At 41.9% G+C, this 17,179-nt stretch overlaps 1 protein-coding gene across 2 annotated transcripts in view; it reads left to right on the plus strand.

Moving 5' to 3' along the window:
* Nucleotides 1-17,179, plus strand: part of GAREM1 (GRB2 associated regulator of MAPK1 subtype 1) — a 193,442-nt gene that overhangs the window by 144,492 nt on the left and 31,771 nt on the right. For both annotated transcript variants that reach the window (XM_040632611.1, XM_040632612.1), the window contains exon 3: nt 11,309-11,439. In XM_040632611.1, the coding sequence (XP_040488545.1) occupies nt 11,309-11,439 (131 nt within the window). The remainder of the gene's footprint in view (nt 1-11,308; nt 11,440-17,179) is intronic.

Consider the following 17,179-nt stretch of genomic DNA (forward strand, 5'->3'; position numbering starts at 1 on the left):
TGCAAAAGACTGAAATCAATCTGAATACCCATCAATAGGGGACTGGTTAAATTAGTGATGGTATTTGCACGGGGTCCAGCTCTTAGAATGAAACAGATTTTTTATGGAATAAGGAAATAACTGTACAGAATGCTACCAGTTGTTTTGAAAAGAGTGGCACTGTGTGTATAGAGATTGTATCAGATACTATCTCTGGATGGATGTACAAGAGAATGACAGCCCTGCCTCTGCAAAGAGATCTCAGGGTGGTATTGGGAAGAAGACTCCCTTTCACCCTCTACCCTCTGGTACTATGTGAATTTTTTGGCAATTGCATATATTAAGTAATCTTTAAATCTCTTTCCCTTACTCCAGAAAAGGGACACCAAGTTGTTCACATAACACCAACAGTTTTGGTGAAGGGTTGAGGTAAATGAGTTTTCATACATTGTTGGTGGAAGTGACCATTTGCATAAAGTTTTTAAAGGGCATTATATTGGTTGGTGCAGTTCATAATAACAAGATGCATATCTTTTCCCTGGCAATCCTACTTCTACATTTCAATCCTCTGGAAACTCCAGCCAGCATACATAGGTAAAGATAAAAATATAAGAGTAGGCATACAGTTAAAGCTTGAGTGTAAGTGCAGATTCCTGCCCAGGTTTATTTGCTTCCTGAAAAATGCCAACTGGTTTATTATTTCTATCACTTGAGAAGTGTTCATTTCTTCATATTTGGAAATGGCCCACAGGTTTTAAAGTTCAGTTATTTGAACGATTTAGATTGTATTTCACTTGCACAATGGACCTCTGGGTCCAAGCTTTTAAGTGATATTGGTGGCCTGTTTCTGAAAGAGATAAGGGAAGAATGGAGGCTTTCATTCATTCACTCTTTAATAAGCATCTACTGTATGCCACGTGTGGGGTTGTGCTGGGGGTGCCACACTGAATAAAACAGACATGGTCATGGCATTTCAACATTCCAGGTTTCCTTTTTCTTAGCCATTTAAAAGGAATAGCTTATTGTAGCTACTCTAAGGTTGCTTTGGTGGTCGGGGGCCATTTTTGTTGCTTTTGCTTTGTTTTCTCTTTTATCATTTTGCACCGACTTAATGCAGTGTTTTTCTGCTCCCAGAATGAGGGAAATGCCAGTAGAGTGGTGTTCTCTTGCGTTATGGGCCCACAGATGGGTGCTAGAGAGGCCTCAGCTCTCATTCCATTTCTTTTTATTTACACACACAAGGTTGACCACTGTGCTAACAGTAAAACCTGGGCTGTAAAAGAAGATTTACCACAGGCCGTGCTCATTACTGGTAATGAGAGGGACCCGGGAAGCACGAATCACAGGGAGCCCCATCTTCGCCAGTGGCATGGAACTTATTTCCCACTGATCGTTGACCATAACTTCTCAGCCAGTAACAAACACGGCAGACCTGAATTTGGCCATCCCTAACTTTCCCTGTTATTTCTACACGTGTCAGCATTATTGCTGTCTCTTCTTAATTAGTGTGTTTCCCTTTTCATTTCTGACAACTGACCTTTTCCCTCCAAGTAAAGGAGAAGGTGTATAGCCTCTATAGCACCCTACAGGTGCCTGAAACGTGGGTGCCTCTGGGAGAACTCCGGGCCTCTTAGCCAGGCTTCACACCTCATCCATTCTGAGGTCATTCACTGAATATCTTGAAGGACACACCCACAGAAATGGATATTTCTTGTCAACATATTAATTACGCAATATAGTTTCAGAAACATATCGTGAAAGTGGTACAGTTAATACCAATCTTTGCTTCTTTTTTTAATTTTTATTATGTTATGTTAGTCACCATACAGTACATCCTTAGTTTTTGATGTAATGTTCCATGATTCATTATTTGCATATAACACCCAGTGCACCATGCAATATGTGCCCTCCTTAATACCCATCACCAGCCTATCCCACTTCTCTACCCCGTCCCCTCTGAAGCCCTCAGTTTGTTTCCCAGAGTCCACAGTCTCTCATGGTTCATTCCCCCCTAATCTTTCCTTTTTTTTTTTTTTAAAGATTTTATTTATTTATTTGACAGAGATAGAGACAGCCAGCGAGAGAGGGTACACAAGCAGGGGGAGTGGGAGAGGAAGAAGCAGGCTCATAGCGGAGGAGCCTGATGCGGGGCTCGATCCCATAATGCTAGGATCACGCCCTGAGCCGAAGGCAGACGCTTAACCACTGTGCCACCCAGGCGCCCCCCCCTAATCTTTCCTTCTTAAATATTATTGTAGGTTTGGGTAAGCTGTAATTGATGGGCATGTCCTTGGTGTTGAATTAATTCCTGCGAGTTTCTGGGTTCTGCAGGCAGAATTGTTCTCAAAATGGAGACGTTTTCTGGAATCATCAAAGCTGTTGAAAAACAATGCAGTTTCCTCCCTCTCCAAGACCAGAGTTTGACAGTAACATCTCAGAACAGATGTTTTGATGATCTCCAAATGTTTTTATTTGGTGGCACAAAGACTCTGTTATTCATGAAACGGTCTGTTAAAAAATTAGTTCCTTCATGTGGGGGTTGTGGGACTATGTGCTATGTAAATCGATTTCACATTTTGGTAGGGAACTGGCTCTTCACTCTTTAGATTGTCTCCAGGCTTGGACTCTTGACGGGCCACAGCAGTCGCAGGGAGTATAGTAACGCAAGAGCTCAGCATCTTTCCCAGAGGACTTAAAAGTGACTCATTTGCAAGCATCATATTCTTTTGTAAAAGAACAGAAGCTAAGTAAAAATCCGTAGAAAAATGGTCTTATAAAATACAATGAGAGAATGTAGCCACTCATGTTTGCTGGTCATCTGGACTATTCTAATACAGTCCAGTCTGCAGCTTAGACTTTTTCACTGTAGACTCCTATTGGAAGGAAAAACTGCCATCCTCAGATGAACGTGTGTACCTTACAAGGCACCTTACAAGAGGCCTCAGTGTCACTATTTGAGAGTGTTGGAATATAAGGAACTGGTCATTGTCAGTCTGATGTCCTGTCCTCTTGCCACTACCCTGATCCAAACTTTCCACTCGTTCCAGCAGGACAGAGATCAGCAAACTCTGCGGCCCGAGGTTCAAATCTGACCTGCTGCCTGTTTTTGTACATAAAGTTTGGTTGGGACACAGCTGCTCCAGTTTTGTTTCCATATTGTGTATGGCTGCTTTTAGGAGATGTCGCCAGAGGGGACAAGTTGCAATTGAGACCATTTAGCCATAAAACCTAAAATATTTACAGAAGACATTTGCCAACCCCTGCTGTAGGAAGTCGCATACATACTGTGACCCGTTGTTTAGAATGTTACATTAAGATAGTTGGTGTATTTAGGGAGTGCCTGGCTGGCTCAGTTAGTGGAACATATGACTCTTGATCTTGGGGTTGTAAGTTCAAGCCCCACGTTGGGGGTAGAGATTACTTAAAAATAAAATCTTGGCAAAAGAGCTTTGGTATACTTAGATTTTGAAGGTGTTTGTGGGATGTAAGAAATGAAAAATAATAATTTGGTTTTAGAGCATTAAACGTATGACTAGGACAATGTTTAAAAGAATAATATAAGTACACATTTTAAAAGAATAATATAAGTACACAAAGAAATATATAAACTAAAATCTTCCAGGACAGTCTGAAGAAATTGTATGGAAAAGAGAAAAGGGGGGTGCCTGGGTGGCTCAGTCGTTAAGCATCTGCCTTCAGCTCGGGTCATGATCCCAGGGTCCTGGGACCGAGCCCCGCATCGGGCTCCCTGCTCAGCGGGAAGCCTCCTTCTCCTTCTCCCACCCAGTCCCCCTGCTTGTGTTCCCTCTCTCGCTGTGTCTCTCTCTGTCAAATAAATAAAATCTTTAAAAAAAAAAAAAAAGGGACATTAACTGACTGCTGGATGTGCAATGAACAGTTAAAATGGTGAATGAAAGGAATCTATTTTTCCGAGGTACAATGTGTTCAAATGTTAAAACATTTGGTCATATTTAGCTGTTACTTTACTTTTATTCTTTTTCTTTCATCTCTGTATGTTAATCGGCCTCAGCATAGTTTCTTGTAAGTGCTCCCATGTGTATGTGATTCTAAGGTCTTTCTGTTCAACAAGGGGGCAGACACCGGTGAGACTAGAAGTTTAGAACTTATTCAGCTGAGGGGCGCCTTGGGTGGCTCAGTTGGTTGAGTATCCAACTCTTGGTTTCAGCTCAGGTCCTAATCTTAGGGTCATGAGATCGAGCCCCGAGTGGGGCTCTGCGCTCAGCAGGAGTCTGCTTGAGATTCTCTCCTCTGCCCCTCTCCCTGCTCTCTCTGAGATAAATTAATACAGTCTTTTAAAAATTTTTATTCAGCTGAATATTGACACACCAACCATACCAGAGATGATTATTCATTGGGTCCATAAGCCAAAATATATCTGAGGCTGCTATTAGTATAAGATCACAAACACACTAGAAAAAGAACTAAAGAATTGCTTGAAGGTCAAGCCTCCAAATTGGGAGAGTTAGAAAAATGGCGTTAAAGGGACAGAGGTAGTTATATCAGGAATCCCAGGCTCAATTAGAAGAACCAGATTATCAGCAATCATGACAAACAGGGCAAGGAAAACAAAGGATAAGAGTTCTAAAGCTCTGGGGCGCCTGGGTGGCACAGCGGTTAAGTGACTGCCTTCGGCTCAGGGCGTGATCCCGGCGTTATGGGATCGAGCCCCACATCAGGCTCCTCTGCTAGGAGCCTGCTTCTTCCTCTCCTACTCCCCCTGCTTGTGTTCCCTCTCTCGCTGGCTGTCTCTATCTCTGTCGAATAAATAAATAAAATCTTTAAAAAAAAAAAAGAGTTCTAAAGCTCTTATTTCATGAGAGGAAGCATCCTATTTTGTCAGGAGATAAGTTTTTTTTTCCCCTGAGATGATTCTGTCACCCGAGAAAGGACTCGAACAGTTTCTGCCATCACCGTTTTAAGGGAACGCAGAGATGTTCTGGACCCTCACTATCTAACACGGCAACTACTAGCCACATGTGGCTGTGGAGAGCTTGCAGCGTGGCTGGTGTGAACGGAGGAGTGCCGCAGTGTGACATACACAGGATTTTCAAGACTTAACGCAAGAAATAATAATAACAAAAAAGACTTAATGCAAAAAAAGAAGGTAAAAATATCTTATTAACGGTTCTCTTATTTAGATGTATTGGTTTAGGTAAAACATTATTAAAATTAATTTCACCTCTTAATTACTTTTTTTACGTGGCTACTGGAAAATACATGATCGCATATGTGGCTCATGCTGTATTTCGGTTAGGCAGCACTAATTCTAAAGGGTGATGTCTCATCTGATACAGACAGTGAGGGTGCAGTGGCCCACTGTTGGCCTCGGGATGCATTTCTGAAGGGACGGAATGGAATTTAGTACAGGCCTGTGTGCTTTCAGGTGGTCTCGTAGCTCAGAGATTGTACATCTGCAGACCACTTAGTGACCATTTGGCATACATGCAGATTCTGCCTGTCCCATTAGGAAATTTTTCTAAAACACTGATCACAAATTTAAAACAAAGTATTTCGTACTCATGGAAAGATGATATCATTGGTAGGTTTTCATAAACTAGACCTGATTTAATGATTGTTTGAATTATGTTCAGGTTCCAAATCGATAGTTTCTTTTCTTATTCTTCTAACAGAGTATTACAGAAATTGGAAATGTTGGGCAAAAATTGGTGTCTCTGTCAAATGGTTCTGGACGTTCTAACCAAGTGGACCTCTAAATTTGAATTCTCACTGAAGACTACTTTTGTGCCCCTGTGAATCACATTCCAGTGCTCAAACATTGTCTATTTCACCCTGGAAGATCACTGCAACTGCTTAGCTAATCTAATCTATTCTGTTGGTCCCTCCCTAAAAAGTATTACTTAAGGGGCGCCTGGGTAGCTCAGTCGTTAAGCGTCTGCCTTCGGCTTGGGTCATGATCCCGGCGTTCTGGGATCGAGCCCCGCATCGGGCTCCCTGCTTCTCCCTCTCCCACTCCCCCTGCTTGTGTTCCCTCTCTCACTGCCTCTCTCTCTGTCAAGTAAATAAATAAAATCTTTAAAAAAAAAAAAGTATTATTTGAGATTCTGTGCACGATTCAAATAATGAATTTTAAGTAGACCAATAACACACTTTCTTTCTCTGATGAGTAAAAACATTCAGCTAATGTTCAGAAACAGGCAAACCTTGTATACAGTCATGCAGTTCACCTTTTACTTTTAACTTTGAAAACCTACAGTTACTAATGTGTTGCTTCATTGTTTGCTAGTCCTGGGACCAAGTAATTTTCTGTCTTTTGTTCAGTGAACATTTATTAAGTACCTATTGCATGTGAGGTATTATGCTCCCCTGAGTTGAGACATGTTGAATTTGGTATTAATGAGACTCGCAAGTATAAATATCCAATAGACTCTTAGACATAGGTCTCTAGAAGTTAAAAGAAATTTAGACGACATCAGATATGTTTATTATATATTTATACAGCCATTTGCACAAGAAAAATCCAACTGTCTAACTTTGCTGATCTTCAAAGAAATGCAGATTACAGGCAGGAGATGCATTTTTAGTAACCAGTGAATTATCTAACTTAAAGAATACTCACTGCCGGGGCACCTGGGTGGCAGAATCAGTTAAGCATCCAACTCTTGCTTTTGGCTCAGGTCATGATCTCAGGGTCATGAGGTCAAGTCCCACATAGGCTCCAAGCTCAGGGAGGAGACTGCTGAAGTTTCTCTCTCCCTTTCCCTTTGCCCCTCCCCGTGCTCACTCGTGCACACCCTCTCTCTCAAATAAATAAATAAATCTTTAAAAAAAATAAAAAGAATACTCACTGATGGCAAGATTGTGGTCCAACTAGGATGCACATGGAAGAAATATAAATTGGCTACCAGTAGAAATATAAATTGGTTTAGCTATTTTAGAAAGCAGGATAGCCCGGCATGTTAAACACAAAGAATTGTCTGATACCCTTTGCTTTAGTAATCCTGCGCTAGAAAATTTATCCCACAAGAACAAAAAAGAGAAGAGAAAATCTCTGTGCATCTTGAGAACAGGAAGGGGAGCCGAGGGTTGCTAAGTGGTTAGTTGTGCTAAGTACTGAAAATCCTCTCCCTCAATCTTAGCTACAGTCCTTTGAAGTGTCCCCACTTTACGGGTGAGGAAACAAAGCTCAAATGGATTAGTCATGTGTCAATGGCAGAGTTTGCACTTAAGTTAGTCTTAGCCTATCTCAGACTCATTGTGTAAGAACAGAAAAATAGTTAAATCCGGGGGCACCTGGGTGGCACAGTGGTTAAGCGTCTGCCTTTGGCTCAGGGCGTGATCCCAGCGTTACGGGATCGAGCCCCACATCAGGCTCCTCTGCTATGAGCCTGCTTCTTCCTCTCCCACTCCCCCTGCTTGTGTTCCCTCTCTCGCTGGCTGTCTCTATCTCTGTCGAATAAATAAATAAAATCTTTAAAAAAAAAAAAAAGAAAAGAAAAATAGTTAAATCCATTATGAAATGTGATGCAAACATCCTAAGTGTAGTCGTGGGGGGGGGGATGTCGGAAAATATGGTGAGGAACAGAGATGACACTGGAAAGACTCCATAATTATTAAGAATTTGTACGAGGACTAAGTGGAATAGAGACAAATGAAGGTTTGATTTGTTATGGTGGCAAAATCTGTTTAAGTAGTACTGATATTGATGTAATTTCTTAAATTTAAAAATTCTGTTGTTTTTTGTGAAAAGGATATAATCTAACATATTTTGACTATATTTTCGAATGTTTTATTCATACCCCTCCCTATCTCTAAAGGTATGTGACCTGTTACATCGTATCTAGGTGCATTCTCTACATTGTCCTCCTTGCCCTCCCTTAACTCCTGAAAACTCTTCGTTCAGGGTCCGTCACCAGCACAATCCCTATGTCCTTAAACTCTTCTCTGAAATTGCTTTTATCTTGTTAAACCCCAACCTGGGTTTGCCCTGAAAACACCACTTCCCTGAAGGCCCCTCAGGTAGCCGCTCTATCTGTTGCCCCAAAGTTGAGCAGATGGGTTCTTCATTGCTCCCTTGACCGTTCCACTTCTCCCCTCCCTGGAAACTCTCAGCTTTAATCTCTTGTCCCCAGACTCTCACCCACTACTCCATGTTGCTCCCGTCATCTACCATGCCTAGGATCCCTCCCTCATTTTTCCATAATTTTCAGTCCTGGCTCACTGCCTTTCTCTCCAGCATTCCTTCTCTCTTCATTCTTGGGGATTTCAATGCATGCATATATGATCCTTCTAATACCCCTGGCCTCTGAGATTCTCTAGCTTCTCGTCACCTCAACATGTACCTCCCACGGTTGCTCCCTAGACCACGTCATCACCAGCCACTGCATGCTTCCATGATCTCAAAGTGCATGCCTGTCACTCTGACCACTCCTCTGCCTGGCTCTCGAGCTCCCCCGCTCCAGAAATTCAACTCCATCAAAACCCACTATCCATTGATTCCACTACTTTTCATGCACATTCTTCCCTCCCAAGATGTTGGGTCCAGCTCAAGTTCCACGAACAGTCATTACATTTGCTCCCTTGCATACATCCTGGCTCCTCTGCCCCTCCTTCATGTCTCATCCTCACTTGGCAGTCTTACAATCCTGGCTGAATCCAAAGCTCTGCCCGCATTGTGCCAACCCTTGTGCATTGCACATTGGCTAGAGAAAAACATACAACCGTAATGTTTGGTTTCACTTTTAATTCATGACTGTGAACCTCAAGTGAGAATTTACAGCTGTCCAGCAGTCATGATGTGTCGTTCAGTCTCAGTGGACTTTTCTACAGTCATCTCCTCTTTCCTTAGACCTCCTGCCGCTCTCAATCTTATTCTCAACAGATGCCTTTCTTCTGACTTTTGCTGGAAATAGTGAAGCAATAAGAGGGAGTTTCCACCACTCCCATTGAGCTCTCACAGGTGAGCTCCTGCTGAGGGCCAGCGCCTTCTCTCCCGTGTCCCCTCTGCCTACCCAGGGACATGCTCCCATCATTCCATCCTCATAGGCTTGCCCCTCCAGTGGTCATTCCCATCAGCATCCATCATATTAAGGAAACCAGAAACACTCCCTCGATCCTATTCCGTGTGCTCCCTTCAGCTACCACTCCGTGTCTCTTCTCCCCTTCACAGCCATGTCACCTGTTGTCCATTCCTGTTATTCCCACTTCTCCCTTCTCAGTCTCTCTTAAATCCAGCTCAGTCAGGCTTGACCCCAACTGTTCACTGCTCCTGTCAAAGTCCCCAGTTAAATACAAGTTGCTAAACCCGACTGTTGTCAGCCCTCATTTCAGAGTCCTATAAGCAGCAGTGACATCTCTCTTGCTCCTTGAAGTGCTCGAATCACCACTGGCTTCTAGAATGCACCCCTTCTGGATTTGCCTCGCACTCCCCCAGCCAGTCCTTCGTAGTCTCCTGGGACTCAAACCTTAGTCCTCTGTCTACACTTAAGCCATGTTCAACATCAGTAAGTGCCGCGGCTTTAAAGATCATCTGTGTGCTGAGGACGCCTAGATTTATTACCTCAGCCAGACTTCTCTCTGAGCTCCACACTTACATGTTCTTTTGAGAGCTCTTGGGATATCTCTATTTGCATGCCTAGTAGACGTCTCAGACTGAACTCCTGACCCTACTCCCACCGCTCCAAACCTACTTCCTTCAGCTGCTCAGGCCAAATTCGTAACACTTTCTCACCTTTTCCAAACCCCTGCCATCTCACACCTGGATTATTGCAGGAGCCTCCTCCCTGCTCTGCCTCTATACCTTTCACCTTCACAGTGTGTGTTCTCAAAACAGCAGCCAGAGTGGTCCATCTATAATGTTGGTTAGATCACTTCTTCACCCATACCCCCTGGTGGCTCTCCATCCCACTCAGATAAAGAGCTACAAGTCTTCAAAGCTGTATGTTATCAGACCACCTGTTATTTCTCAGACTTTATTTCTCTTTCCTCTTACCTTTTACTCACTGCACTCCAGCCACACAGTAGCCTGCCAAGCGGGCAGCCACCCATCCACCTGCAGCTCTTTATTGCCTATGATTAGAATTCTGAGAACACACCTCCCAGTGACATCAAAGCTCACCTTCTCAGCCATACCTACTCTGGCCACCCTGCACTCTCTGTCCCCCTTGCCCAGCCCTATTAATAATATTTCTCACCCCCTGACTTATTATATCCCCTAGTCATTTATTGTATTTATCATCGTCTCCTATAGGACAATGTAAGATTCAGGAGGATAGAGATTTTTATCTGGCCTATTTATTGACTTCTCTCCAGTATCTAGAATAATGCCTAATAGATGCTTAAAAAAAAGTCCTGAGAATATGAATGAAAGTTCCCCTATTTCCGCCGGATGCCCCGTAGACACATGCTGAGAGATCTGCCTCATTATAGCTTTTAATTCCTTTTCAACTTTCTCAAGTGTTAGATTGTAAACAGCATTCAGAAAATGACTACCAAGAAACCCTATGTCTTTGGCTTGATGACATATGGTCTTTTATTCTAAACTGAAAACAACTCCTCTAGAATGGAGCAGAAGTCTCATCAATATTGAAAGTATATAAACAGCAATAGATCCTTGAAATTTTTAAGAATACATTCAAAGTTCTTCACAAATCCCCCAAATTATGAATACCATGATGGTATATTCTACTCACATGAACTTCGTACAGAGCAGTAAAAAGGATCAGAAGGAGGCTCACCCCCTGGCCCAGTGTCGTTCTGCTCAGGCTTCACACTTGTGAGGTAGTAACACCTCAAATTAGCAGCTCACGAGCCCTCAGCGTCACCCCCATATTGTTGAAACCAAGGACATCAATTCTGCGAGAGCCAAAGGTCCACTGTATTATTTTATCCTACCTGCAAAACTTTTAAATACTAATTTAAAAAAAAAAATCGCTCCCCCAGGTTACTCGGCCTTTGTTCTAGACTACACATGGGTGGGTGTTAAATACAACTAAATGACAAGGTGATTACTGTGGGGAAAAAAAGAGCAATCATTTGTCTCAAAGTTTTCACTTTGAGACCAAGTTACAGATAAGCATCCATTCAGTTTGATTTTGGTCATCTGGTAATAAACTCTCGATGTGAACAAAAAATGAAAAAAAAATAAGTGTTTATTTTCATTTGTAAGCTGATTTTTCTATCTGTATTCTAGTTGAAGAAAACCTTCTGCCATGGAACTTTTTCCCCCAATGATAATGATCAGAAGCCTTTGACAAAGAAGAGTGGGGGTAAGGAAGAGGGATGCTGTCGCCACGGTGACAGCTGTCCAGCGTAAACATCTTACATCTCTTCCGTTTATCGTGTATTTTAGGGCAATTCAAGCTGCTGGAACAAGACCGAGATATAAAGGAACCAGTGCAATATTTCAACAGTGTGGAGGAGGTGGCTAAAGCATTTCCTGAACGCGTGTACGTCATGGAGGAAATAACATTCAACGTGAAGGTAGTTCTAGAAGAACCAAATATTTATCCTCACTGAAATAACTTAACTTTCAGGTCATTATGTACGCAGTACGTTCCCCTCTGTGCCTCGTAGGGGAGTTCCATCCTCCTAATGGGTTCGTGTCCGTGGTCAAAACTGGTCTTTTTAAGAACCCCACGAGCTGTAGCTGACCTGACTCTCCAGCAGGTTACAATGTTAACAGTATCTCCTGCCTAGAACAACTGTCAAGGCAGATCAAAAGATTTTTTTTTCGTTTGGACTTTATTCTCTAATATGTAACAGTTGTTTGGCCAGCTCTTCTGTGAGGCTGGATGCCTCACTCGTGGGAGCAAGCAAAAGGCAGACGACACAAGTAACACCGAGCACTGAAAGAAAAAGAGAGAAACTTCCAGAATACGCCCTGACATCAGCTTGTATTCATTCCATTCTTTGCAGACTATCTCTGTCAGGACACAGGGAAAATTGATGTGTAGAATGTTGCCCAGTAGGTATTTATCGATCTTCGTTCATCAGAGAAAAGCTAAATAGTGTTTACTGTGCTGTATTCGTTTTGTGTTCTTAAGGGGGCCATTCTGTCCCTGGGTACGTAGTGAGTGAGCTCCTTTGACTAGGCTCGCTGTTGAAGGGGGACTAACCAGAGAAGCAATGTCACTGAGCCCCAGCCTCTTTGCCTGGGAATCCACTGTGTTTCCTTCAGCAACACCCGCAGTTATGCTACAACATTCTCGAGAGTGTTCACAAGGAAAGCATTAACCTCATTTCAGCAGGAAGTCCAGCGAAGGCACATTCTCTAAACATTTCAATATTTGGGGGGCAAGATGCCTGTTAGAAATCCACTCTATGTGAAAAACAGACTGTGGGGTATCTTAGTCCAAGAATGCAGCAGTCACTCCACCCACACTCCTTACCAAACGGGGAAAGTGCCCAAGGCAGCTTCTGGAGTGGAGCGGTGGTCCTGCCCATTTGATCGGCTAAGCCAAGTCATCCTTCCAGTTCTAAAATACAGCTGCTATAGTCTACTTCTTTGGTTTTATTAGTAACGTGGATAAATTTTGTGGCCTGTTCAGTTCTTTACTAGCTAAATTAAGCTTGTATTCAAAAGTATTTATAACTTTTAAGCCCTTCAAGTAACTTAGTCTATGAGTCCTCAAGACAACTTGAACTTACCTTGAAGGTTTGTGAAAACATGTTCATTTTTAAACATACCAAGATCCATTGGTCAGAAGTTAATCAAATCCTATTTGGTTCTTGTCTTGATATGATTTAAATCTTTCCTTAAAGCTTCTATTTAAAATTTCCTAAATTTTTAGGAAGGAAAGTTAATACTTTTAAACTGTTTTCTGAAAATCTTGCATTTGCTGATAAATCATGAGAAATCAAGCATAAAAATTTTTTATGATTTTTTTAAGATTTTGTCAGGTATTAAAATTTAACATTCGGTCTTTTGTGGCATATTGTACTTGCAAAAGATTTTTTTAAATGCCTCTAGCAGCTGTTTTGTGTGTGTGTGAATTTGTATGAAATCAGCAGTGATTGAAAGAATAATACTGAAATCAATGCAGTTTGATGGTTTTTTACAGAATACCATGATTAACTCTATTTACGAGAACATACGTAATAGAGATACCATTTAAAAATTCAGCACAGCCGTGTGAATGTATTTAACACTACTGACCTGCACGCTTAAAAATGGTTAAGAGGATAAATTTTATGTTTTGTATATATTACCACAATTTTTCTAAAAAGCCAAAAAAAAAAAGTTCAAAGGAACAGACAAATGGGTAAGTGTGTGGACTTCACGTTGACAGCATCCATAGAGCTGACTGGACTTGGGTTGAGTTCCTGTGCTATGCATACATAAATATTTAATACCTCTACTCTATTACTTATAAAGTTTTAAGATGCTATTACATCCATCTGGCATTAATCATTAAGACATCATTCAATTATATTCAAAGAAGAATTGATCAAGGAACCTCAGGAAATTTGCAGAAAGAAATACACAAAAGTCTGTGTGCTTAGTGAATAAACACCCAAGTAAATAAATAAACCAAGGAGGTTTATGGAAAAGATGTCTGGGTACTACATGGACACCCCCCCTCCAAACACAGTGTTGAACGTCATGGTCTGTAAGAATTGATTATAACGTGCATGTGTGCAGTGCTTAATGGGAGAGCTAAGCAGTATGCTTGGTTACTACTTTGCCTGGAGAGGGAGAAAAAGAACAGAAAACAGGACAACAGGGGTGCCTCGCTGGCTCAGTTGATAGAGCATGCGACACTTCAAGGCCCATGTTGGGCATAGAGCTAACTTAAAAAAACACAACAGTACCACATTTTCATAACTATGCCCATTATAAATAGTATTAAGTAGTGTTAAATATTATGTAAATATAGATATTATCCAGAAAGCAATTTTTTAAACGATAGCAGAATTCAAACCTTCTTGCAAAACTTCACCCTCTACTCTCCACTTCAGATAGGGCATAAATTAGACCAAGAGGATAAACAACTGAAGAAATGACTTGCAGTTAAGAATTGGCAGCTAACTAGCATCTTGGGAGTCAAAAGGCACAATTATAATTTGAAATAAAGAAACAGATATATATCTATATGGAGTCATATATACTTATAATAACAAATAGAAATGAAGTATAGTAACACTGTGGAAGAGTAACAGAGGTGTTGAAAGATGGGGAACTCTATAGTGGTTGTTACTTTCAAGACTGTAGCAGAATTTTATCTAAAAATTTAATGGCTAGGATTAGTACTGTTCACAAATTTATTTAAAATTAAGCCATTCCTGGGGCACCTGGCTGGCTCAGTTAGTGGAGTGTGCAACTCTTGATCTTGGGGTCATGAGTTTGAGCCCCACGTTGGGTGAAGAGATTACTTTTAAAAAAATTTAAAATAAGCCATTCCTTTTATCTTGAAGTTAAATATGTCTTTAAGATGCCTGGATGTGTTTGAAATTAGCTGCCTGATGGCCCCCATCATTGATTAACTTGCATGAAGTGAATTAATATATTTTAAATGTTTAATTCTTTACCAGCAAATATATTGTAAGCACCTTCTATATGTCTGGCCACTGGAAATAAATAGTCAATTGAAGACAATAAATGTAGAAGTACAAATACTACCTCCAAATAAAGAGATCAAGGAGACAATTGGATGTACAAGTTTGGAGCTTGGGGCAAGGAACAGGCTTGTATGTTTGGGGCTCATTAGCTCCTGGATGGCATCTGAAGCCGTAGAGCTAGTTGAGTTCACGTACATCAGTGGTTCTCAATCGGGGGTGATTTTTTTTCCTCCCAGGGACATTTGACAATGTCAGGATACAATTTTGATTGCTACAGCTTGGGGAAGGGTGAGTGCTCCTGGCTTCTAGTGGGTAGAAGCCAAAGACGCTGCTAAAAACCCTACAGGGCACAGGACAGCCCCATGTCAAAGAATGGTCTGACCCAAAATGTCAGTAGTGACCCAGACACTAGATGAAGAAGAGAGGAGACCAAGGACTGAGCCCTGGAACACCCCAGCATTGGGGTCCAAGAGAGATTGCAGGGAGTAACAATGAGATAGAAATATGGTAGAGCATGGGATAGCTGTTCCAGAAATCAAATGACTTTAAAAACTGTTTCAAAGAGGAATGGGCAACAGTGTCAAATGCTACTTAGTGATTGAATTAGAGGAGGACTGTGAACTATTAAATTCAGCAGAATGGAAGCCTTGTTAGCCTTGACAGAAAGAAAATAATAACCAGCTCAGAGACCCAGAAAGTAAGTTTACCAGGGAAGTACAATAGGATGGTCCCAGAATTTTGTCAAGGTATACATTTCAAGTGAGAGTGCCCAGCAACAACTTTTTTTCTCCCAGCCGTCTTTGGCTTCCTGGATGTAGGTACAGAGGAGACAGAGCATTAGGTTAAACCAGAGTTGGGGCTCTACTGGATGAGTATAACAGAAATTAGCAAAGCTGTGGATGAAGTGTTCCCTAGAGTGACAGGTAGTGATAAGCCATGGACTCCTCACCGGATGAAGAAGTGTGCATACAAGAAGTGTAATGCCAGTGAAAACTAGAGATCCTAATGGAGTCGAGGAACTTCTGAAGTGGTTAAGAAAGTCATGTGCAAAATTGGAGTGGCGGTAGAGTATAAAATGCTTGAAATTGGACTTTAGGCAATAATGTTGGAAATGACAGGAGTAGCTATTTTTTCAAATCTAAGTATGTCCAGGGTGCCTGGCCGGTTCAGTCGGGGGAACATGCGACTCTTGATCTCAGGGTTGTGAGTTCAAGCCCCATGTCAGGTGTGGAGATTACTTAAATAAACTTTTTTAAAAAGCAGACAAAAACAAATCTAAGTGTGTCTGTTTGAGTGGGCAACTAGGTGATAGGAACAGAAAATGGGAGATGAGATAGTCAAGGAAGTGAAAGAATATGTGGACAGGTAGCCTCTTGCTCATCATGTGTACATTGGCTCTAATCCCTTCTAAGCCAATGGCATTCGATATTTTTAAAACAGCAGTAACTTGCCGGGGCACCTGGATGGCTTAGTCGTTAAGCATCTGCCTTCGGCTTGGGTCATGATCCCAGGCTCCTGGGATCGAGCCCCGCATCGGGCTCCCTGCTCAGCGGGAAGCCTGCTTCTCCCTCTCCCACTCCCCTGCTGGTGTTCCCTCTCTCGCTGTGTCTCTCTGTGTCCAATAAATAAATAAAATCTTTAAAACAAAACAAAACAAAACAAAACAGCAGTAACTTACCGCCTTCACATTGTCACATTTATCCATCCAGTTTTTGGTTCCCATGGTGAGAGTTCTGTTTTTGTTTACCTGCTTTACTGCATACTTGGGTGGTTTTTTTTTTTAAGATTGATTTATTTATTTTAGAGAGAGACAGAGCACGTGAGCAGGGGAGGGGAAGGGTAGGAGCAGAAAGAGAGAGAATCTCAAGCAGACTCCCCCCTGAGAGTGAAGCCCAACATGGGCCTCGATCCCACAACCCTGAGATCACAACCTGAGCCAAAGTCAAAAGTGGGATACCCAACCAACTGAGCCACCCAGGCACCCCTGCATATTTGTTCTTTACTGTAATAGGCATTTTCTTTCTTAATTGTTTTAATTTTTCATCAGCCATCTCTATGTTTACTTCCAGAGTCAGAAGATGTCAGTTGGCTGCCCCAACTAAAGACTCATTCCTCTACCTTTTAATAAGAAAAATAGCTGCACGAATAATTTTCAGGCATGCACCTTTCTTTAAACAAGCTGCCGTGATGTAAAGAGCATATTGGACTGTATAGCATAGCTCAGGCTCCGGATTCGGAGCTGAGTTCAGACCCCCAAGTCCAGGCATTGGACTGTGACCACAAAAAGGTCACATGACCCCTCGAGTCTAGGTGTCATCACCTGCAAAACAGGGGTGATTCTACCCTCCACAGAGACTTTTCATGAGAATTAAATGAAGTAATGCACTAATGTGCTTTTTGCAAGTGTCTAGTATAGGAATTGGCAAACTACAGCCTTGGGTAAGGCACCGATTTTGCAAAGAAAGCTTTATTGGGACGCAGCCACCCCATGCATATAGGTGTTCAATGTCTGTGGCTGGGTCCACAGTACAACAGTAGAATTGAGTAGTTGCTGCAGAGATCATATGGCACACAAGCCTAAAATTGTTACTGTCTGGCCCCGTAAGAAAAACTTTGCCAACCCCTGATTCAGAACATAAAATCATACTAAATTAAGTTTCGC

The sequence above is a fragment of the Ursus maritimus genome, unplaced genomic scaffold (assembly GCF_017311325.1).
Source record: "Ursus maritimus isolate PB19 unplaced genomic scaffold, ASM1731132v1 scaffold_18, whole genome shotgun sequence".
Taxonomy (NCBI): domain Eukaryota; kingdom Metazoa; phylum Chordata; class Mammalia; order Carnivora; family Ursidae; genus Ursus; species Ursus maritimus.